Source organism: Pelophylax lessonae, assembly GCF_965119305.1.
Source record: "Pelophylax lessonae genome assembly, chromosome: 2".
In the NCBI taxonomy this organism is placed as follows: Eukaryota; Metazoa; Chordata; class Amphibia; order Anura; family Ranidae; genus Pelophylax; species Pelophylax lessonae.
This window is the reverse complement of record NC_138769.1, coordinates 333,217,038-333,242,099: the sequence shown is the minus strand read 5'-3', so window position 1 is coordinate 333,242,099 and position 25,062 is coordinate 333,217,038. Positions and strand designations below refer to the sequence as shown.

At 44.6% G+C, this 25,062-nt stretch overlaps 1 protein-coding gene across 1 annotated transcript in view; it reads right to left on the bottom strand.

Moving 5' to 3' along the window:
- KIAA0319L (KIAA0319 like) overlaps nt 1–25,062 on the bottom strand; it is a 186,463-nt gene that overhangs the window by 34,054 nt on the left and 127,347 nt on the right. Inside the window, exons 8-14 of the mRNA XM_082246861.1 lie at nt 22,510–22,597; nt 22,332–22,424; nt 18,677–18,809; nt 16,179–16,407; nt 14,964–15,087; nt 14,749–14,881; nt 1,001–1,149 (exon numbers count right to left, since the gene is read on the bottom strand). Of these exons, the coding sequence (XP_082102987.1) occupies nt 1,001–1,149; nt 14,749–14,881; nt 14,964–15,087; nt 16,179–16,407; nt 18,677–18,809; nt 22,332–22,424; nt 22,510–22,597 (949 nt within the window). The remainder of the gene's footprint in view (nt 1–1,000; nt 1,150–14,748; nt 14,882–14,963; nt 15,088–16,178; nt 16,408–18,676; nt 18,810–22,331; nt 22,425–22,509; nt 22,598–25,062) is intronic.

Below are 25,062 nucleotides of genomic sequence, written 5' to 3'. Positions count from 1 at the left end.
AAGGGTTGTGGGGAAGAGGCCCTTGTCCTCATAAACGTGGGGACAAGGTGATTTGTCAGGTGGTTCACCTGCTGGCAAGGTACCTTTCCCATGCTTTACCAGGCCTGGTATAAATATTGAGGAGGACCCCCCCCCCATTTGCCCCCTCTGTTTATTTATTTAAACTATACCTGGCTTTTTTGTTTAAATGGCCAAGGATTCCTACCCAGTTAGATAATGCAGCCAGGTGATATCTCTGGTTGCTAAGGATGTGGCAGATGTCAGCATCCACTGCTTCCTTAAAAACATTGACTGGAAGAAGGAAGCGGTCGTAAATAGTAGTGGGAGAAAACCCAGTACTATATACACTGTTCAGCTCCTGCTGAACAGGCTGAAAGTCCAGCATTTGGAAAAATGCCCAAACAAGAGAGGCCACTGATCGCCAATTTAAAAAGTTTTTTTACTGCATGTAAAAATAGTACTTTAAGTGCCACAGGCTACTGGAAAGCACATTATAGAAAATAAACTCCAAAAATCTGGGGCACTTTCCCCACTTTGCATCAAGTCAGGCAGTCTTTGAGTCACTAAGCAATACAGCAACAATACTGGTAAGAAAACCTTCTCCCATCAGAAAGACACTGCTTCTTATGTCTACTGTGCTAAGGCAGGTCATAGATGGTGCAATTAAAATCGCTTAATTCCCCATCAACGCAGTGTTGATGGGGGAATCCCTCCCACGGAACTATTGGGTTCTCCTGGCAGGGGGGCTCAGGAAAGCCGTCCCTGCCAGGACAACACAGTGATTATTGCTAGTGACAACACCTAACTTGTCCATTGATGGTTTGAATCTTTGCCCGTCTCTCTCTTAGGTTAAGGTGTCAAAATAGAACATGAACTGGCATCTCTTTTCATGAAAACAAACTATCCATCCGTGATTCCAGATGTTCACCATAAACATAAATGCAAAACACTGTATTCAAATTTAAATCTATGTGTCATTCTGTGATCAGTAAACACTCACCCTCCTTCACAATTACACTAACAATTGCCTGATCCTGCAAGCCGCGGTCATCTTTAACAGTCAGTGTAAACTCGTATTTTCCATCTTGTAGACCAGAAACCGTAGCAATGCTGCTATTGTAGTTTTCAATTTTGACACCTTCCGGTCCCCTAAAATTAAACAAATGAGTTTACAACATTCTGGTGCACAAATCTCAAGACTGCTATAGTTAAATATTGCATACGTACTATAGGTTGAAAAAAGGTACATTTGCACGGAGCAGTTCAGGAGTTCAACCAATAATAACACTATTAATATTAAGTAAGAGTCAATTACCTGAAAACTATTTCTGTCATAACTCACTGTGGAAACTTGTGGAAAATTTGCTGCAATGTAAATACTGTAAAGCCGGCCATAGATGGATTGAAATCCGACCAGTTCAGCAGGAACAGGATGAATTTCGATCCATCTATAAGCAGGCTGGCTGCACTGAAGTCGATCTGCCATCGACTTCAGTACAACCAGCCTGTCAGTTTTTTTTCATACGATTACTGCCGCCGGCTAGAGCGGGTAACAGTAATCTTTGTATTCTGACTGCAGGGAAACCTCCCACTGTCAGAATACAAAAGCACAGCGGGGGGATTCCCCCACCAACATTGAATCTGTTGATGGGGGAATCAAGCGATTTCTTTTTCTTCAACCCGCGGTTGAAGGAAGGAAAATTACTCAATGTTTGGCCAGCCTTACTTACAGCCTATCATTACCATAGTTCAAAGCACAATGAATTTAACAGTTAAATATATATGCCACAGATTATCTTGTATGCATGCAGGATTTTTTAACTTGTACTCAGAAGGAATTTGATACAATTTTTGAGTTTTCTGTATTCTGCTCATGTAAGTCTATATTCGACAGCTCATACCAGTTTCAGCACAGATTTATTAAAGAACATATCCAACTCACACATCATACAGGACTCAAACCTTTAATGATGAGGTGTGTTGCATCAACATGATAAATGGTGAAAACAAACATGAAAAAACAACCAGCATACCCTTTTATTGCTCAAATCGCTACATATAGCTGATTTTTTCCCTAAAAATAACAGGTGGGGAAAAATCTGTCCTTTGTAGTTAAAAGTCATGCCCTTATTATTTCTACATCTTACGCAATGGAATTAAGCACTGAATGCGATGTACGATGTACGAAAAATAAAAATTTTGAGAGGTTGACAGAGATTTTCCAACAAGTTGGAAACATGCATTATTGCAATCAATGGCTACCCTCAAAGAGTCTGACTATTGCCTAAAATGTATGTAAACCCCCCAATGAACTTCCTTTTTTTGCATTTTGGTTTGACAAATGTACGTTATAGCTGTTTGATAAGAAAAAAATAAAAATAAATTGTTGATCCCACCAGAAATCCAGTGCAGTGTTATCTTAATCAGTCTTATTTCTCTGTCTAGGTTACCACTGGTAATCACAGAACATATCCGTCTCTCCTGGTCTCCATAACATACATAGGAAGAGGTATTTTATGGTCCACAGTCCTAACATACTTCCTCTGTCCTAGAGTGACAATGCAGCTTCTCTATAGATACAGTACAGTGAGTGTGTTTTGCCACCCTAGAGCATGTGTTATTGGCAGGATCACCAGGTGAAAATAAAGGTAACAGTCTGAAAAATCAATTTCTCTGAGTGCATTGATAGACACAGCGCTCCATAAATCATAACTACTGGCTTATATTGCCTCCTGTAGGAGTAGGACTAGGCAGAACAAAAAACACCAGGCTACGCCCATGGGCCATCCTCAGCTTGGTATATAACCTCCCTCTCTGCTCTAGGTAATCAGTTTAGTAGCAAACATTATTTTTTTTTTTCAAAACAGTGAGAATAGTTTATTGAAATTTTTGGTACAATACAAAAATAAACCGTGCATTGAAACTGCAATCAGGTTCATAACACATTGGGGTACAAAAATACAAATATACAAAATGATCATCACCGAGAGACAGAACAGACATAGTAAAAAACAAAACAGTAGTCAGTGGCTCTCCGTCGATCCAACCCTCGAACAGAAAATATTGATTTACCAGGGGCGGTCAACATAAAATAGTCACCCACTGCATTACCGAGCCGTATCAGGGCACTGCACCCATTTGTCCCAAATCTTGTTGAACTTCTGAGGGCACCCCCTATGTTTATATAAAAGTTTATGAAATGGGATGACACCATTAACCTCCTTAATCCACAAACCTAGAGTAGGAGGAGTAGGTCTCATCCACCTCCTGGCTATCAGTTTACGTACTATAAACAAAGTTTCCTGAAGAAATATGACAGTGGATTTGGGCATCTCTCCATCTGGGTAAACCCCCAGGAGACACTCCTTAGGGGAGAGTTGCAGAGGAGACCCCATCTTGTCATGGAGGAATGTGACTACTTGTTGCCATAGAGTCTGTAATTGGGGACAGCTCCACAAGAGATGAAAGAAGGAGGCGTCAGGGTCTCCACACATAGGACAAGAAGGGACCAAGTCAGGGTGATATTTGGACAGTCTAAGTGGGGTGAGATAAGCCTGGTGTATTATAAAGGTCTGAGTTAGGCGATCCGACAGTTTTGGCGACACTCTGCGGCACGTCTCCAGGGCATCCTCCCATTCCTCATCCTCCATGGCCCCCACACTGCGCTCCCAGCGGGTCTTAAGTGCAAAAGCCAAGGTGGTCGAGGAAGGTGTGTGAAGTTCAGAGTAGAACATGGAAATAAGGTGACTGGGTGCTGTACTTTTAACAATCTCAAGGGTGGTAACCGATTCTAGCTCAGGAGGGCCATCAGGGAATTGAGATCTATAGGCATGGGAGAGCTGTAAGTATCTGTAGTGCATGGGGCCCTGGATCGCAAACTGATCCTGCAAGGCCTCGTAAGACCGCAGACCAGTGGTCGTGGAGATATGGCTAAGGAGAAGAATACCCCTCCCGCTCCATATCGACAGGTCAGGGATGGAAAGGAACTCGCGTAATGCGCTGTTATGCCACAGAGGGGTGAATGTGTGAAATGGAGGGCACCGAAGCCTGGACGCTACCACCTCCCAGATCCGACAATAGTGGTATAAAAGAGATCTGGGGCACAAGGGCTCCGGCGAGCCCCTGACACCCCTAAGGATAACTAGGAGGGGGTCCCCGAGGGGATGAGCCCACCCAGGGCAGAGCAGGGTCAAAAAACGTTCTCTATCCGTTTTATCTATGTGAAAGAACTGGGACAACTGAGCTGCCAGATAGTACAGATTAAAATCCGGCAGGGCCAATCCCCCTAGATTTGTAGGATTCTTGAGTTTGCGCCAGGAGATCTTGTGCCGGTTAGCACCCCAAACAAAGGTCTTGAGGAGTGATTCCATCTGCTTAAACAGCTTGAGTGGCAGGTAAATAGGAGAGTGCCATACAACATAAAGTATTTTGGGAAGGAGAATCATTTTAATTAAATTGACTCTACCCATCACTCCCAGAGGTAATTTGGACCATACTTGAATTTTAGCCTTAAGCAGAGGGAACAGGGGTTGAACGTTGTCCGGGACATAATCTCCTGAGTTAGCTGTCACTTGAATCCCTAAGTATTTAATGCGGGATACACATTGTAGGGCCGGGCTTGCGGGGGCGATTGCCTGTGGGCTCTCGTCAAGCGGGAGAATTTGTGACTTATCCCAGTTTATCTGAAAACCGGAGAATCGTCCATACCGTTCAATTAAAGAAAGGGCCGTGAGTAGGGATTCCCGAGAGTCTTCCAAATACAACAAAGTGTCATCTGCATACATGCTGATCTTCTCCTCCAGCGGTCCCTTACGTAGGCCTCGAATCCCGGGATGTGCTCTAATGGCCATCGCCAGAGGTTCCGCGGCCAGGGCATACAGCAGGGGGGAGAGGGGGCACCCCTGTCGAGTGCCACGGGATAAAGGGAAGGCGGTCGACTGCCAGCCATTTGCCAGGACCCTAGCTACCGGGGCGCTATATAGCAGTTTGACCCACTTAATAAAATTAGGTCCAAAGCCGTACCGGTCCAGACAGGTCCACAGAAACGGCCACTCTACCGAGTCAAATGCTTTAGCCGTGTCCAATGAGACCACCACCCTGCCACCCATTCCGTCGTGTTGTGCCTGGAGATTCATAAATAACCGGCGAAGGTTAAATGAGGTGTTCCTCCCAGGCATGAACCCGGCCTGGTCCGAGTGTATGAGTGAAAGGATCACCTTGTTAAGGCGGAGGGATAAAATTTTCGCAAGGATTTTAGTGTCTACTGGGAGCAAAGAGATGGGACGGTAAGACTCTGGGGCGTGTACATCCTTGCCCGGCTTGGGAATGAGCACAATTAGCGCCTCCCGCATAGAAGGGGGTAGGGTTGCATCTTTGAATAGAGATTGAAACAAAGCCAATAATTTAGGAGAAAGGAGTTCCGAATATTGGGAGAAAAATTCAATCGGGAGGCCGTCTAGGCCGGGGGCCTTAGACCTAGGGAACTTGGACACGGCTGCTGCAATCTCTTCCACAGAGATGGGTGCCTCGAGGGTCGCCAACTGGTCGGGTGTCAAAGTGGGAAAGTCAATAGAGTCCAAAAAGTCATGCATGTCAGTGCAGTCAGCGGGAGCCCTAGAGGTGTAAAGAGTACTAAAAAATGAGCGGAAGCACTGTGTCACCGCAGCAGGATCAGCGATCTCATTACCCAGGTCATCCTTCAAAGTAATAACTACCGGGGGCCTATCCTCACAATGAACTAAGTATGCGAGGAGTTTCCCCGCCCGCTCACCATGTGCAAACAGATTCTGCTTCTGAAAAAACATCTTAGATTTCGCCCTCTCGTAGTCAAGTTGGGAAAGGACTTTAGAGGTCAATTTATACTGAGATTCATGTGCCGGAGTCGGGTCCCCCATAAAGGCCTGTTCAGCTTCAATTAGATTTGTCGTTGCCCTGGAGATCTCCTCGGCAGCCCGCGCTCTAACAGCCTTGATTTTGGAAATCATAGTGGATCTGGCGAACAGTTTAAACGCCTCCCACACCGCAGCCGGGGAGGCAGTGCCCTCATTGTCAGAAAAGAATTGTGTCCAGGTCCCCTCAATGTCGTTCCCATCCGACACCAAGGGGAGCCAGGCGGGATTCAGGCGCCAGGCCGGGGGAGGTCTATTGCAGGGCAAGGACAACAGTATCCAATAAGGGCAGTGATCAGACAGAGTCCGTGGGGCGAAGCCTGCCGTCAGTAACCTGGGGAGCAGGGTTCGAGACAGCAATATCAGATCAATGCGTGACATAGAGTGGTGTGCAGCCGAAAAACAGGAGTACGCGCGCTGCGCGGGGTATTTGCTGCGCCAAGAGTCGGCCAAACCAAAGCTCTCCAACAATCGGGAGAACCTGGTCGGGGACGACCCCGGCGGCACCTGGGAGGCGCCACCGGACCTATCCAGACCCGAGTCCATCACATTGTTAAAGTCACCCAGCCAGATCACCGGGGCCCCTGGGCTCTGTGCCATAAACGCCAGTCCCTCCATAATAATCACAGCAGAGTAAGGGGGGGGCACATAGAAAGCCATCAGTAGCATCAATTCCCCATAGACTGACGTTTTGAGAAAAACATATCTACCCATTGGGTCGACCTGAGATCCTAGGAGCTGGAAATGTACCGATTTGGCCACCAGTAGCGCCACACCCCTGGAGTGTGAGCTATAAGCAGAATGCTGCACCCAACCAACCCAGGGCCGTTTGAGGGACTGTTGTACACGGCCCTCCAAATGTGTCTCCACCAGAACTATAATATCAGCCCGTACACGGCGTAGGACATTAAAGACAGCCGTTCGTTTAATCTTATCACGCATACCCCTGACATTCCACGTCAACAATTTCAAAGCGGCCATGGCAGGGGTATTACAGAGCGCGGAGCGGAGGCTCCCAGGATCTCAGGCAGTAAGGCCACGGAACCAACAAGTCCACGGTCACACACCAGCGGCGATAAACGGCAGCAAAAGAGCAAATAATTATTACTTGAGGTCAATGTGCATAAAACAGAAACAGTATAGAGATTGTACCAAATATAAACCATAAACAATGGTAACACCCCAATCCCCCCTCCCTGCCCTGCACCAACCCCAACTTGTGCGGGCATGTTCCCAAACAAGTGCCTCAACCAGAACAGGCCCACATGCGACTGGGAAAGAGCAAGATCAGGAGGCCAGGGACCCCCAAGGTATGCAGCAAAAATACAGCAAAATACAAATAGAATAAACAAGGGGGCCCGGGGGCCCAGGTCCAGCAGAAGTCGCAGGGGGCAACAGGGGAGTTGGGCACAAACACACGCCTTAGCGGGTGTAGGGGGCGAAAACCAACAGGTGTATCGCTGGGTAGCAAAGCCTATGGGCAGGTGGAAGTCCATAGGAAGAGAACAGAGAAATCAGTTCCATCTGTGGAGCTAGGGCGCTCCGCCGGTCAAACACAGGAGCAATAGTGCAGGAAAATGAGGGGGGAGGGGGGGGGGGGAAGGGGGATGCAAAGTCTTGAGTTCCACAGGATCTACAAAACCCCTCCTCCACCCTTGCAGCAGCTTAAGGTATAGGCCATCAGGGAGAAAGTATCATGAAGTCGCCAGGGCAAGGTGGTCAGGCTCTGGCTTCCAGTCCTTCTAGCCAGGAGATGGCGGCTTCCGGATCCTCAAAGAAGTGGGCTCGGTCCTCGCCCTCCACTCTAAGACGGGCCGGATATAACATGGAGTATTTGATATTCTTGATACGCAGTCTGCGTTTGACCTCCAAAAAGCTCTTGCGGCGCCTCTGGACCTCAGCAGAAAAGTCGGGGAAAATCGCTATTTTGTGATTTCCAAATGGAATGTTCCCCTTAACCCTGGCCAGGCGCAATATGGCATCTCGGTCCCGATAGTTCAGGAATTTAGCGATGAACGTGCGGGGGGGTGCACCCTGAGGGGGGGGGGCGCCCTGAGAGGCGATGTGCACGTTCCACAACAAAAGTGGGTGAAAAGGATTCTCTGCCATAAGTCTGAGTGAGCAATTGTTCCAAATATGATGAGGGGTCAGCACCTTCAGAGCCCTCCGGGAGGCCAATGAACCGCAGGTTACAGCGGCGCAGCCTATTCTCCATGTCATCTTGTTTTTGGAGGATAAGATGTACTTGTTGCTGCAGCCTGTCTGAGGAGCTTTGCAATGGGGGGAGGGAGTCTTCCACCTCACTAATTCTGTGTTCAGCCTCACCAACTCTGTCCCTCAGCTTCTGCATATCCTGACGCATCAAAGATATATCTACCTTCACCTCCTCGATTTTAGTTGTCAGCATGGTCTGGCAAGTAGCGATCGCTTCCAAAACCTTGGATGTAGCAGGGCTCTCAGGCTCCTCCACCACGAGCGACGGGCCGGCGCCATCTTGGATCGGGGCCTCCTTCTCCAGCCTCCGGAATGCAGCCAGTTTTGCCGCAGCTTCAGAGCCTTTCTTCGGCGGAGACATGCGGAGGTCGGTGCCGCGGGTGTGCGGGAGGTGAAGGAAGGATTATCGTGCCCGAAGGGCTGCAGGATTAGCGGTGAAGGATATCGGTCCGGCGGAGCTCCTCTCACACACGTCCTCTCACATGCTGCGCCAGGCCACGCCCCAGTAGCAAACATTATTAGACGTATCAGAACTCCATAGAGGGATGGGTGCTGTGTCTGTCAAACTCAGAGAAATGGTACAGTACAAAAATCCCATTTTCTCTTTCATTCATAGACGGACACAGCGCTCCATAAATCATAACTAGTGGGACGTAAAAAAGCAGTGCCAAAAGGAAAATGAGGGGTGGGGAAAATAACCCAAGGCTTAACATAAGAGCCCTTAACCAGGACACAGGAGCCCCGTCTGAAAAATAAAAGTTTAAAGAAAAACATTTCTCTTAAACAGCAGCCTGCAAAACTTTGCGGCCAAAAAAAAGCTAAAGTATCTACCTTATAGTAATTTGTGAAGGTTTGCACCGACGACCAAGTGGCCGCCTTGCAAACTTGCGATACTGATGCCTGATGACGGTAGGCCCAAGAAGCACTCAGTGCCCGAGCAGAATGCGCCATGACAGGGAACCTGACCTTTAATGCAATAAGCCCGAGTCTCCGTCTGTTTGACCCATCTGGAGATGGTAGCCTGAAGAAGCAGCCAGCCCTTTTCTTGGTCCGTCCGTAACCACAAAAAGCGAGTCTGACCTCCAAAAGGACTCAGTAGCTGCCAGATACACTCAAATTGCATGAACCACATCCAAGGTATGCAAAGCAAATGCCTTGGGATAAGCCGGCTTAGGACACAAGGAAGGCAACATAATGTCCTCATTCAAATGGAAGTCAGAGACAACTTTAGGCAGGAATGATGGACAGGGACGAAGAGCCACTTTATTTCTATGGACAACTATATCAGGACTGCGACAGCATAATGCCGCCAATTCCGATACCCTGCCGGCCGATGTAATAGCCACCAAGAATGTCACCTTCTGGAATAATGTTGGAAAGGAAATCTCCCGAATATTCTCAAATGGAGGTTTCTGGAGAACCGAAAGTACTAAATTTAAATCCCATGGTGGCAAAAGAGACCGTACAGGTGGAGCCACATGTCGAACCCCCTAAATGAAGGTACAAACAAAAGAGTGGTTGGCTAGGGGTCGCTGAAAGAAGATTGCCAGGGCAGACACCAAGGCCAACTTCTGATCAACGCCCTGTTGAAGAAAGGTTAAGATCCGAGCCACAGCATCAATATGTGGATTTGCTGACCCATGGATATGTCCCTATGCTGATATGAATTATATTTCCTTCACAATAGAATTCCTGTGGATGTTTTTCTACGATTCCTTTTTGAAATACTGATTGTATGCATCATCTGCTTGACAGTGCTTTTCTCACTTACCTGCTGCAAGTTATATTTATGTTGCAACGCATTTTTTCTTGTTTCTATGTACGAAACTTGTTAATCCTGATTTTGATTACCTAAATAAAGAATTTGAAAAAAGATCCAAGCCACAGTAATGGATCGAGGATGAGCGCCAATCGACTCACACCAAGAAAAGTACGCTTTCCACGAACGATGGTATATCTTGCTGGAAGACGACTTCCTCGACTTCACCACAGTAGGGATCATTGATCCAAACGGACCTCTATCCCTCAGTACCTGGCTTTCAATAGCTAAGCCATGCAAACCAGTGACTGTAAAGCAGAATGGTATATCAGCCCTTGGGACAACTGGTACAGGCGAGTTCTTTGAATGTGGCACAAAGGCTGTCTCAGTTGTATATACACCACAGGGCTCATTATACTCCTGCACGATTGCATAGAATGGATAGACGTGACAATGCCCTATGCACTAGATGTCTGAGGGACCATGGGGATCTGATACATCTATTGTGGAGGTGCCCGAAGCTTCATATGTATTGGAGGGAGGTGCTTCATACATTGTCGAGGGTGTTGGAATTACATTGCAACAGGATCCTAAACTCTGCTTGTTGGGTATTTTGGGGAAGGTACAAGCTCCTAAGATCACTAAACAGGCCATTCTGCGGGCACTGTTTCAAGCCCGGAAGTTGATCTTGAGACACTGGATCTCTCCAAACGCTCCGACGGTCAAGGAATAGATTACTCAAGTGGGGGAAACGATAAGGTTGGAGAAGTACATTCATCAACATAGGGGAAATCAGGGCAAATTTGACAAGCTGTGGGCCCCCTGGCTAGCGATGCCGGGGTTGGCACCGATTGACCTGGTATTAGATAGGCTGCTGGTGGGCAAATGTAGCAGAAAACCTAAGTGTAAGAGGATGTTGATAACCAGTAGGGTGGATCAGGACTGGTGGGTCTCGACACTGCGGGTTGTTATTTGACGCGGCAAAAAATATTTAAAAAAAGGGGAGAGGTATTAATTATTGGTATTATGTATAATTGCTGATTGGGTGTTGGAGGGAATTGACATCTGTATTATTTGTAAGCAATGAGGGCGTGAATCGGTCTTGGACTCTGTTACTGTTATGTTTTTTATGTGAATGTTTAATAAAGTCTCTTGATAAAAAAAAAATTCCTCACAGGAATTGCAGAAGAAGCCTGAGTCAAGGATGATACTCGCCTTACCGTGGCCCTTGGACGCCTGCAGCGTCTGCCAGAGAAACTCGTGATATCTCCATGAACCTCAGAATCCTCCTGTGGATCCGAACCTGCCAAAGGAGCTGCATGTAGGACCCTGCAAACAGAACTGTTTAGAAGGTGGATACCACCAGACTCAGAACCTGTATGAAAAATGGGAGAGAGAACTATCTGTGTGACAGCAGCCGGTGAATCACGGCCTGTGGTTTCTGAAGTTTGTCCAGAAGAAGGACCACCCTTGTCAGAATTAGAATCAGACTTTGGTAAATCAAATCCCTGGAAAGGGATGGGGGGGGGGGGTGGGCTTAGGTAGTTTGGACTGAACCTTTGCAGGAATTAAATCCACACAAGGAGACTCAGGACCTAAAAACCTGAAAAAGGACAGGCTTTGTCCCCCTTTCTGGGTGCCCCTAAAGGAATCATTTTGTGGATCCCCTTAACGCTCATAAAGGAGGTCCACGAGGCCGGAAACCAGCAAAGATGTCCCCCCACTCCAACAATGGGTGAGGGCAGACCTTCATGCTGAAGGGGTCTTGTCTGCGGGTCTGGAGAAGTTAGCTCAAGGCTTACCAGACAAAGGATCTTGGAACCTCCCAGGGAGGATTTTAAAGATCAATTTCCCTTATTCTCAGTCCCAGAAGCACAAAATTATTTTCTATGTGCTGAGAAGGAGGGCCCCCATCTGTGACGAGGCTCCTTTCCTCTCCTAGACTATGTCAGGAAGGTACTCTTCACCCCCCCCCACCACCGTGAGGACCAATTCTTAAGCCACAGCACGTGCCTAATCACCACCACTGAAACAGAAAGTTTGGCAGCACAGGAGCTGTATCCAAAGCTGCATCACAAATAAACTGAAGTCCATGGACCAATTGGTCCGCTAAATCAACATAAGCAGTGAGGACCTGCTCACCCCCCAGGCCCTGGCGCAAAAGCTTGGCCTATTCAGTTAGGGTCTGAGACACAAGGGCTAAGGCAAAGACTGGCTGCAATGTCGAACCAGCCATAGTAAACATGCTGCGTGCCACAGCCTCCGCTTTCCTGTCAGCTGGGTCCTTAAAGGACAGGATTCCTCAACTAGGATCATGTTAGCTTTGTTAAACCTGGAAACAGGAGGGTCCAACACTGGTGGACTAGTCCACTTTTTGAAAAGTGACTCCTCAAAAGGGTAACGTACAGCAAAACATTTGGGGACCCCAAAGGCAATTTTGGTTGTTCCCATTCCTTACAGGAAAACCTGTCAAAATAAGGCACATAAGGAAACACCTTTGGAGTGCGAGGTGACTTAAGCGTACCGAACGACACAGCCACGTCCATGGCTACATCAGCCACATCCTCCATATTTAAAGTCTCACGCTCTGCAGTGATAAGTGCTCCTAACAGCCCTTTTTAATTTGCTACTGCGACCATGCAGGAATCATCATCACTATCAGATGGATCTGGGGATGTGATATTAAGCCCCCCTGAATGGACCGCGTCCATGGAGGCATCATGCTCAGAATTAGATGAAACAGACTGAGCAAGAAAAGGCGGGGGACGCTTCCTCCTGGGTCTTTGCCCACAGGCCACTTCCACCCAGGACACTAAGGACTGCAGGACCACCGTCAGTGCAACCATGGGAAGCTGGGGTTCCAAGGGACCTGCTACCTCCATGAGGGGGTCAGTGGGGGAGATGTGACCCTGAGACTCCATAAAGAAAGGAAGACCTTGCAGTACAAAAAAGATCTTTTGGCATCACTAAAGGATCCCCCAAGGCTCAGGGAACCTATCAGCAGAGAGAGTGAGAGATAGCAGGGACCCCTAAGGACTCACCCTACCGATTGTAGGAGCGCAGAGTATTCGGACCCAGCATCACCATGGATGCCATCCCTATTCATATGTCCCGGGCACAGAAAGAGGAAACTGAGGAGGAAGAGGAGAAGCTTTGGCATCCCCAAGAGGCTTCAGTCGTCTACAGCGTCTCCCAGACTAAGGGAAAATAGCCCCCATGACATCATCAAACTACACAAACATGGCCGCCAACCGGAGACCACTATCAGCTACTAACGCTGAAGCATGCTGCCAGGATCTTCCCTGCGCCTCTGCAACACTGCACCCTCTGCAAGGGACCCCCATCCTCTGAATGTAGGACACACGTTAGGGGAGACTCCGCTACACACTCTGCAACGGTCTCTTCACTGGGACCCCCCTGCACTATATCCAAACTGCAAACAGTAGGGGATGCACCCAGGGGTCTCTTACACTGGGACCCCTCCAGACTACCAGGGCAGGACACACACTATCCAAGGACCCTTACAGAGTGGGGATCTCCCAGGGGTCTCCACTGCATTCTCTGCCCTGGGACCCTCACCAGACTCCAGGTCCAGACAGGGGGAAAGGGAGTGGGTGAAGCCCAGTTCACTGAGGGATTTTTAAGGATGGGAGGAGGGAAACTGCAGGCAGGTCCGACAGTCCCTGGAGGTTAACCGTGTCCACCCCAAAAAAAAAAAAATGCCAAAAGGGGTGAGGGGGGACTGTACTTACCCTTTCATGGTGCAGGTAATGCTCCAGACAGAATCCTCGCACCCGAAGTAGGGGAGCTGTCGCCCAAGTGACCGCTGTGACTCAGACCTAAGCCCAGTTATATGCGACCTTGCAAGATGTATAACTCGTGGGCCAGCCCTAACGCGTAGCTGCAGTCTGCACGCGCTCGCTGGCTGGGCTGGGGGGGACCACTGGATCTAGATTATCTAGCCCGTCGCACCAGCCTGGCAGTTGATTGTAGATCTCCCGAGAGGAAAAACAAAAAAGGTGTAAGGAAGAAGAAACAAATTGCTAGGACCAGAGATCCCAGCCGGGAGCCTAGGTCCTTACTCCTGACTAGACAGATTAAAACCGATTACCTAGAGCAGAGAGGGGGGGTTATATACCAAGGTGAGGATGGCCCATGGGCGTAGCCAGGTGTTTTTTGTTCTGCCTAGTCCTACTCCTGGAGAAGGCAATATAACCCAGTAGTTATGATTTATGGAGCGCTGTCTCTGTCGATGAACGAAAGAGAAAATAAGGCTAAGGGCCGAATATCGGCCAGTTCAACAGGAACCAGACGGCATTCAGTCAGTGTGTACAGCTGTCCTTCTGACAGCAGTCAATCTAAAGACCAGCTTTTGTCAAAGGGACATGCTGGAAAATCAGCATCCAATCAGTGCTCACAGCTGATGGCTGCATGCGCTGTTCACTGTGTTCTGTTGGGGGGGGGCAGCCGCTGTCATAACGGAAAGGCACAGGGGAGATAGATAGTTGCACTAACATTGCGTGTGTTAGTATGGCAATCTGTAAGTTTTTTAAGTTGAATGGAAAAAAATAAAGATGTGTGTGTACCAGGCTTAATGAAGTCACCACTTAATGAAGTCATCTTCCACATCTGGACTGATAAGCTGCAATATAATACATATTTGTTCTTGAATTTGATATATTTTAGGCTTCATGCTGGGTATCAGAATAGGTCTTCTGTGGTCAAGCATAAATGTCAAAGCTCTACTGCCTAGTGAGGTTCTGACATTTGTAAAAACTTTTGTTATTTTTATGGACCTGTTGGGTCTGGTCAGATTCACTTAAATTCCAGTTCTGTGCTCTGCATACACCTGTCTTAACTTTTAATATATATAAGCAAAATACAAACTTTGTTTTTTCCCAGAGATAAGAGTCAATCTTCTGATCATCAGTGCTGCGGCTTCCATCAAGAGTTGTACTGTCCACTGGAAGAGTAAGCTCTTTGTCTGGGCCAGCATCGGCCTGAGGAGGCTTGTTATTTTCTGTCAAAGAAAAACTGGTATTAGAGATGAAAAGTAACAATTTCACCTTAGTGTTCGTTATTTTATATAATAGAATTCTTACCAGGCTGAACAATCACTGTCACTTCACTGGTAGACTGCTGGCCTGCAGAGTCTGTCACAGTGAGCTGAAAGGTATAATCTCCTTCTTGAAGAGCTGACAGCTGAAGAGTTGATGTTCTGACTCCCTGCAAAGTTAGAGAAAAGTAGATACAGTTATTACTCAATACTAATAAATATCAGACCATTGGCTACAGTATGCTTCAAATTAGCAGCAACATGTTACCACATATTTGTCCTGGGAGTAACCATGTTTAAAACGGAAGTTTAGTGAAAAAAAGAAAAAAAACAGCATCAGTGACAGCACTTACCATAAATGAAGTGTGTCCTGTGTTCTAGTGTAGGTTAAAATCTCAAGTCCTATGATCACAAATGGTATACGCTAGGGCTTCCCCTGTCCCCTTTAATCTTCACACTTTCTATGGAGTCCTTTCTCTGCACAGTAAGGGCAGGCATTGCGGGCTACCTGAAGGCATCCAGTGTTCATAAGGTGCCGCATTCGTGGACGATTTTATTTTTTTCCTGACTGATCTGTTGTCAACCCCGCCGAAATTGTTCCAATCTCTGCACATGTATGGTACTCTCTTTTATTTTAAGTTTATCTGTCCAAGTCCTCCGCCCTTAATATCTCGGTGGATCAGGCCACTATTGGTCACTTCTATTTCGCCTCCTCCTTCTGCTAGACGACCAAACCCATTCGATATTTGGGAGTTATTATTACCCCAGACCCTGCTATTCTCTACATAGCCAACTTCAAACCACTGTTATTGCTTTAAGCTGGTTTGGCCATTCCCTGAAATATCTATACTCAGATATCTAAATACACTAGTTCTGCATAACGGAACTGATAGCGAAGGAATTATATGTGGAGGAAAAATTTGTGATTTTGACCAGTTTATGGTCAGGCCTGAATAACTTCCAAAATCATTGACAGTAATGAAACCAGTAGTAACTGGAAGGTTTGAGTCCTCCAGATATAAATACATATTTTCAGCTTACAATCCAGCATTTTCAACATGCAGTGCCACTTGTAGACTCTTAATATTGGGATGTTCCCTAAGCTGAACATCCAGAGCTTCTACTGCAATGGCGTACAGGAGGGGAGAAAGGGGACATCCCTGTCTAGTGCCCCTGGTAGGTAGAAAAACCTTGGCTGTCCACCCATTAAAACATCTTGGTCTATTAAAGCAGCCTATATGTGTATGTACAAGTTTCTCACCTGCATCTCCATTACTTTTCCTTTGCTGTTGGGACTCAAGGACCATTCATAGCTGATAATACCATGATCATCAGTGCTTAGGTTTCCATATAACACAATAGAGTTTTTTGGAAGTGTGATGACTTGGTTGGCTCCAGCATTTGCCACTGGTGGATAATCAACGGCTTTATTTACAGTAAGGTTTGCAGTAGTAGAATTTTTGGCCCCATCAGAATCTTCAACAGTTAACCTGAGAAAAAACAACAACTTTTTACTGTCTACATATTAACTTTTCACCTTGCTCTGAAGCTAGCTCATTGCACCATATTAGTTGCTCTTAGTTAAAAAAAAGCATCAGAAAATAGTTTTTTTTTTTTCTACAGGATTCTTGAATAAAATAGCAGTTATGTGTTAGAAAATATATCCCCACCCCCACTATACAATTTTTAGCGTTTATATTTTTTGCTTTTCTACTCTTAAACATTCATCCATTTATGTTATTTTATTTGAACCAATTTATGAAAACTGCTATTTTTTAAAATTTACCTCATTTAAAAAAAAAATATATATTATATATGTATATATATATATATATATATATATATTCTAAGCACAGCGTTCTTACGTTTTTTTTTATGCTAAACTACATATTGCTGTCATTTTTAATTTATATACTGTGTCTCCACATATGGAGAAAAGCTTTCTTGATAAACTTTACATGGCAGGCTTTTTAAACTGGTTCTTTGACCGAAGTTAAAAAAAACTTTTAAAGAAAACTTACCATAGTTGATGGTGCAACAGTGCAGTCAAAAATGGTCTTGTCTGCATTGTGCATGATTACTGTTTTATTCCTTGGCTCTTAAGCCATGTGAGATCAAACAAACAGATACTTATTTACTGCAGACAGAGGTGGGTTATTGCTGATATCTAATCAGCACGCTAGGAACACTGCAATATTAATTTTCTCGGTAATGCCAAGAAGATCACAAAGCAGAGTGTGTGAGGTGGGGCTCTCCATACAGTAAGTGTAGCATAGGTACTGCTTTAGCAATATCACTCACTTTACAAAATTAAAGAATTAGAATGGTATTCTTCATGCAGTTCTAGTCAACGTATTAAGCAATACAAAAGTTATTTCACTTGAGTATACAGTAAATGTATGTAAGTTTAAAAGTTTTGGTAGGGAATAAATCAAACTGCTGTCAAGTTTTTAATACTGTCTGTGTCCCTGTTTGGGAGATTCGCCATCTCTATTGGTGCTATTGATCATTGGCTCCAATATGGAATGTGATTAAAATTACAAAATATTTGAGTTGGAACAGTAGATAAGGGGAAAACTGTTCTGATGACATCTAAGTGGGGATATCCCCTTGCTTTGGAAACATTCCCTTTGTGTGGTGTTTCTGGGACAAGGAATGAAGATAAATCTTCCTGATATCAAAGACAGCAAAGAAAGAAAAACAAAAAAGTGTCCTAACCATTGCCAACTTTATTTGAAACTAAAAAAAAAAAAGTTTTGACTTTACATGCACTATTAGAGACATCAATCAGTGCTTCCTGGAAAATGCATGTAAGTAAAGCATTTTTAAAAGTCTTATACAATAAATCCCATTGTCATAAAAAAAGGTGGACATCACATGGCCCTTGTGTATTCAGAAAATGTAGTGAGCCTTTTCACCATGGAAGCTAGAAGCTCTGGTCAGCTCAGCAGAAGTGGGGTCACTGAAGAACTAAGCAAATATCTAAGTTTTTGCTTCTTTTTAAAGTGACTTTTTTGCATAATTTTCCCAGGAAGCATTTCCAGAGATCCCTACTTGTACTTCATACACTAACATATTCAGAACTCTAATGGGCCATACACACTATAAGATTTTCTGAAGACTTTTTCCTTTGGACTTACCAAAACCATATAATATGAGGTCAAACCTAAACACTTTCAATTTGTATGCAATCTGGCAGGCCCTTGCACTACATAGAAAAGGTAAATCTGAAGGAAATCTACCAACAAAAGTTGGATAGTGTGTATCCAGCTTTAGGCTCGGTTCACACTGCTGGGACCCCAAAATCTTTCAGTGTGACATTGCATTGCGACTTGCTTGCAACTTGATGTGACTTCAATGTGGCTTTGGCCAATCATAAACATACAGGAGTGGGACACATTATTGAACTTACAAACCCTCTACAATTGCAAAGTTGCAAAAATAAGATACTTCCTTGCAACTTTTGTGATTTTAACATTGCAGTCTATAGCACGTTGTCGCAATGAAGACGCAGAAAAGTAGTGCAGGAACAGCTTTTTTGTTGCTGTGATTTGAGTCAAAGCAATTAAGATGGCACTCATTGAAATTAATGTGTTTTGACTTGTGTCGCACATTGCAGCAAGTCACATGAGAAGTCGCACCAGTGTAAAATATATATATATATATATGTCATGTAAATATACACAGACAGGATTCAAGCCTGGGACTCCTAATTAGATCTAAAAGAAAAACAGAAGTGTCAGGTGAATAGATTCTTACCTGAAGGTATAATTTCCAGGAACAAGATTAGTGAGTTTAAGTATTTCAGTGTCTCCTGTAATTTTCTCCTCCCTAAGTGGACCCTTTAGCTCCTCCCAGTGGTAGCTAACTATTTTTTCATCATCTGTGCTCTCTGAGGACAATAACAAAAAAGAAACAGAATTGATTAAGAACATAATATATAAAGTATGTGTTCGGTACCCAACACAGATACTGCACACTGCATTCTCTCACACATGATCTCTTAGGCAATACCTGCACATTAGTTAACTCATTTCATACAGTCTTGAAATTTTGCTCACTTAAACTGTTGGAAAAAAAATTAAACATATTTATAATAAACATATCTAACCTAAATTATTTGTTTGTGCAATCAGGTTGCAAAACAAGTAAAGAATATGGCAATTTTATTATTTTTTTACAATCGTGTGTGGCCATAACCACCCTCTGTGAGCATCATGCTGGAGAACCAGACCACTGTTCTCACACAAAACACAGCAGTCTGTGTCTCCAGTGGTCTTACTTGCACAGTGCTCCATTCAACAATGCTGCTCTGGGAGCATAAACATTAAGTGTAATGGGATGTGATGAACTACTGGAAACTTAGACTGATGCATTTTGTGTAGAACAGTATTTTAGGCTCTCAAGCATGCTACCAGCACAGAGCAGCCTCTTACATTTCTGTCCACTTTATTGAAGAGGAAACCCCATTAACTCTACATTCACAAATCGGGTCCGATAATATGAACAACATATTTTCTTACTAGTGGCAAGAAGAAACTGAACACAGCATCTGCCTCAGAAACACATTGATTCCATTTACTCTAAAGATGAAGGGGTTTAATGACTTGCTTACTGGACACTTACACCCCCCTACCTTCCCAGGCTAATTTTCAGCTTTCAGCGCTCTCACACTTTGAATGACAACTGCACGGTCATGCAACACTGTACCCATATGAATTTTTTTTTTTTTTCACACAAATAGAGCTTTATTTTGGTAGTATGTAATCACCGTTTTTTTTATCATTTGCTAAACTAAAAAAAAGACTGAAAGTTTTGGAAAAAAAAAAAAAAAAATGTAATTTTGTTATAACAATTTGCAAACAGGTAATTTTTCTCCTTCACTGATGGGCACTGATAAGCTGCAATGATGAGCACTGATAGGTGGCACTGATGGGCACTAATAAGGCTGCATTGATGAGTGGCACTGATGGGCAGCACTGATAATGGACACTGATTGGCAGCACTGACTGGGGCACTGATAGGCTGCACTAACGGGCACTAATAGGCTGAGCACTGATAGGTGGCACTGATGGGCACTAATTGGGCGGCCCTGATGAGGCTGCACTGATAGGTGGCATGGATGGGCACTGATAAGTGACACTGATTGGCAGCACTAGTAGGTGGCACTGGTGAGCACTGATTAGCAGTACTGATGGGTACTGATATATGGCACTGATTAGCAGCACCGGAGGGCACTGACTAGCAACATTGGTGGGCACTAAGGGGACTGATGTCCCTCTAACAGAAGCCAGTTACTGGCTTTCTTCTTTACTTCATGCTGACAGCGTGAGAAAAAAAAGCCAATAGCCGGCTTTTGTTTACTTCCGTGATCAGCTGTCATTGGCTGACAGCTGATCATGTGTTAAAGAGCTCACTGTGATTGGCCCTTTACCCCGATCTGTGATCAGCCGAGTCCCAAAAACTTGGTGATCAGAGTGCACCGCCTGCATGCCCTAGGGGGCGCGCATGCAGCACAAGAACAGGAGGATGTCTATTTACGCCCTCCTGGCATTTTAAGCCCATGCTGTAGCCGTCTTTCGGCTATAACGTGGGTGCCAAGTAGTTAAAGTAGTTGTGTAAAGGCTGAAGGATTTTTACCTTCATGCATTATATGCATTCTATGCATGAAGGTAAAAAACCTTCTGTGTAATGTTCCACCCACAGCTCCCCCTATATTTGGAATAATGATAAACAGCACTAAATCCTCCTATCTACTGTAAACATATCACTGTGTGCAAACAATGGCTGTGCAAATATACAATATATCAATACATCATCTGTGCAATATTTAAATTAGAAATAGCTAAAATCATGAACTTCAAGTATACAAATGAAAATGCTGTGCAATATAAAGTGCTTGAATAGTGCTAGTAAACCAATAAATTGTGCCTGTTTTATGAACTCAGATAGTGCCACAATAATGTGCTTATATACAAAGCATATAGTAATTGCAATAAAGCCTGTGATGGTGAAACACAAAAATACAGTTCAAAAGAAGGTAAGTCCTTTGTGCAAACAGTATCAGCCAAGTCAGGTGACTGTGCGTAATCGTGGGCAATAGTGGTGGAACCCTCCAATTCACCGACAAACGGAAGCTTCCAATGACGTCATTCCAGTGACAAAACGCGTCAAGCTGCAACGCACGCTGCCTCACTCTGGGCCCTGCTTTGAACCGCACGCCGGCTACTCCACTTCCGGGAATGCAATTCTCTGGGATTCCAGCCCTCCAGTGAAAGCAGACACCTAAGCCTGCTTTGATCTTTAGCTGACGTATGCCAGCTTAGATCAACACCATCTGGTAAGTTTGCAATCTTACCACAGTTTGTCGGTGAATTGGAGGGTTCCAACACTATTGCCCACGTTTACGCACAGTCACCTGACTTGGCTGATACTGTTTGCACAAAGGACTTACCTTCTTTTGAACTGTATTTTTGTGTTTCACCATCACAAGCTTTATTGCAATCTCTATATGCTTTGTATATAAGCACATTATTGTGGCACTATCTATGCACTTTTTATATTGCACTATCTGAGTTCATAAACAGGCATGATTTATTGGTTTACTAGCACTATTCAAGCACTTTATATTGCACAGCATTTTCAGTTATATACTTGAAGTTCATGATTTTAGCTATTTCTAATTTAAATATTGCACAGATGATGTATTGATATATTGTATATTTGCACAGCCATTTTTTGCAAATAGTGATATGTTTACAGTAGATAAGAGGATTTAGCGCTGTTTATATTTATAATAATTTTCCTGCTATTCACCCCGAGGGTTTTTTTTGAAGCAGCAGCTTATCCCCCAGGTCAGACCAATAAAAGACACATAATCCTAGTGGCGCAAGTGGTACATTACAGAACCCCTAATATTTACCTGAGGCCCCTCTCGATCCAGCGATGTGCATGGAAGCCTCGGCTGTCCCGGGTCTCTCTCTCATTGGCTGAGACAGCAGCGTGGGGCCACTGGCCTTTACAGCCAGTGAGCCAATGCGGGGAGGGCAGGGCTGAGCTGCATGTGTCTTATGGCCGTATAGAGCAGGGCTCAGGAACGAGCATGCACCAGTGCCCCCATAGTCAGTGGCTTTCTATTGGGGGCACTAGTCAAAGGAGAGGAGCCAGGAGCACTGGTGGGGGACCAGAGAAGAAGAGGATCGGGGCTTCTTTATGCAAAACCACTGCGCACAACAGGTAAGTATGATTTGGAAAAAAAAAGTATGATATGTTTGTTATATATTTTTTTAAACAAACCTTTAATATCACTTTAATATAACATTTTGATTAAAAATCTTCTTTTAACCTTCAAATAAAAAGAAATGTACATTGACAAAAGAAGGCATGGAAGGCTGTCTATTATGTTTATACTCACGGCTGCCATCAATGACAGTAGAGGTAGTGGGCAATGAGATTTCTTGGTAGCGAGGAGACACAATGGCTACCGGAGGCTGATTTACTCGTGGCTCTGGAAGAATAATGGTCAAATATATAAGAAACAAATCTTTTTTATTCACCACTAGCAAATTAAGAAATTATAACCTGACACTTACTGGGCTTGACTGTAACGTTCACAAATCCCTCTCCATGTGCATTTTCACCTTCCACAATTACTTTGAACTCGTATAAACCTGCTGTAAGCTTGTGAAGAAGAAGAAAAAGAAAACAATAATAGTAATATCTGAGCAGAAAAGTTGCATTCACATATCCCATTTAGACCAGAAACAATGAGACGCAAGTTGTCATGGACAAAGGCTGACAGACACACAGTTGTGATGTACTGTATATACACAGACTGGAAGACATTGTTAGTCACAGTCTGGGACAGCCTTAAAATGAAGGTCCGACATATCAGTGCAAAATGTGTCTGTATTAATGAAGGAAAAGACACAACCCCTCTTTGGAAATCTCAATCAAGTTTTGAGCAAATGATTGGCAGTAGTTGTTTGGGATTTTTGATTAGAATCGTTACAGCTTTGTGAGAGACGTGGTAGGGCCTAATTTGACAGTTTAACAGACGTCAAACTGTAACTAACACTATTTAAAGTGATATTTAAGGCAGAAACCCCCCCCCCCCCAAAAAAAACAAAACTTCATACTTAAGAAATAAATTAAACAAAAAATACCAAGATAGCGCTAGAGTCCAAAATGAGTTGATCCTAAACAGTCAAAATTGTGCTTAACCAATTCTTAAAACATTCACCAAGGAAGGGGTTAACTCGGTGTGGTGTATGATGTGCCGTACTGCTCCGTCCACCAGCAGGGTAATTGATAACTGCAAAAACATAAATAGAAAAGACAGAGCGCACCGGCTCCTAGTGCAACACTCGACAGGAGGGAGGGGCCAGGAGTGCCAGTGGGGGACCCGAGAAGTGGGCGATCAGGGCTGCTCTGTGTAAAACCACTGCACAGAGCAGGTAAGTATGACATGTTTAAACATAAATAGAAAAGACAGAGCGCACTGGCTCCTAGTGCAACACCGTTTATTGTTTAGAATTAAAAGATAACAAAGTAACACTCACTATGTGTTCAGAGAGAACAAGCGCGTCTATGTGAAACTCTAGTTGCTCTCCCATATGTAGGGCTCCAGGCTGGATCCAGGGTAAGTTTACAGCCAAAGTTCTCAGTGTAAGCCGCCGGCACACAAAGTTTTGTCAGGTCTCCAGAAAAAGGAGGCCACGCCCTCTGAAACGCGTTATTAGCAACCTTAGCGTCAGATACCAGCAGGCATTGTTTGAGGATCACTTGGATGTGTATCTGTATCGAGTCTCCCAGTGATTGGAGGATCCCCGTTGTGTGCAGGTGGCTTACACTGAGAACTTTGGCTGTCAGCTTACCCTGGATCCAGCCTGGAGCCCTACACATGGGAGAGCCACTACAGTTTCACATAGATGTGCTTGTTCTCTGAACACAATGTAAGTGTTTAGTGTTACTTTATTATCTTTCAATTCTAAACAATACACGGTGTTGCACTAGGAGCCAGTGTGCTCTGTCTTTTCTATTTATGTTTAAACACTTCATACTTACCTGCTCTATACAGTGGTTTTACACAGAGCAGCCCTGATCGGCCACTTCTCGGGTCCCCCACTGGCCCCCCTGGCTCTCCCTCCTGTCGAGTGCCCCCAGAGCAAGCAGATTGCAATGGGGGAACCCAAGCAGGCATGCTCCTGAGCTGCTGCTCTGCGTATCTATTCAGACGTGGAGAAGCATTTTAGCCTAACTCCTCATTGGCTGTGGTTGACAGCAGTGGGAGCCAATGGCTCTCGCTGCTGTCGCAGCAAATGAGAAGGGAGAATCCCCAGAGAGCTCAGGCTCTCGTGCACATTGCTGGATCGAGAAGTAGCTCAGGTACGTTTTTTGGGGGGGAGGGGGCTGGGGGCACTGCTGCACACAGAAGGTTTTTTACCTTCATGCATAGAATGCATGAAGATAAAAAATCCTAAGCCTTTAATACCACTTTAGGGTTCACATTAACCATTTCAAAAACAAATAACAGAAAAAAAATTGCCATAGTGCAGGAAAAAAACAAATACTGCACTATGGAACTTTTTTATGGTATTTATTTTTGAAATGGCTAATAGTGCCTTTTAGGAAATCTATTGCTTGGAGGAGAGGAGGCTATTTGGAAAGCTGCCTGGAAATACAGCATTTCTTTAAGCCATTGTAGACCCACTTATAAGGTTAAGAGGGTCATTCGATTCTGATGAGTGCATAGTTTGGGTGTGTGCATAAGGGAGCACGAGGTTGTCTTGGGAGGAGGTGTATTGTAGCTCATCACGTTATCACCCTTTGAGGAAAAAAAAATGTGATTTGGAGAAACAAGCACTGAAAAACTAGAGACCTTCTTTTGTTCCTAATATATTTTGAATAACGATACTTCTGAAATATTTTCTGCACAATGGGCACAGTTTGATTAAGAAGTATATACTTTATCACACTGGAAGGACACCTGTTTAATGAGAGATTTTATCTATTTGTTTGTTTTCATAGTGTCACATACACTTATGGTTTGTATATGAGTGTATTATGGGCCATACACACTATAAGATTTTCTGAAGACTTTTTCCTTTAGATTTACCAAAACCATATAATATGAGGTCAAACCT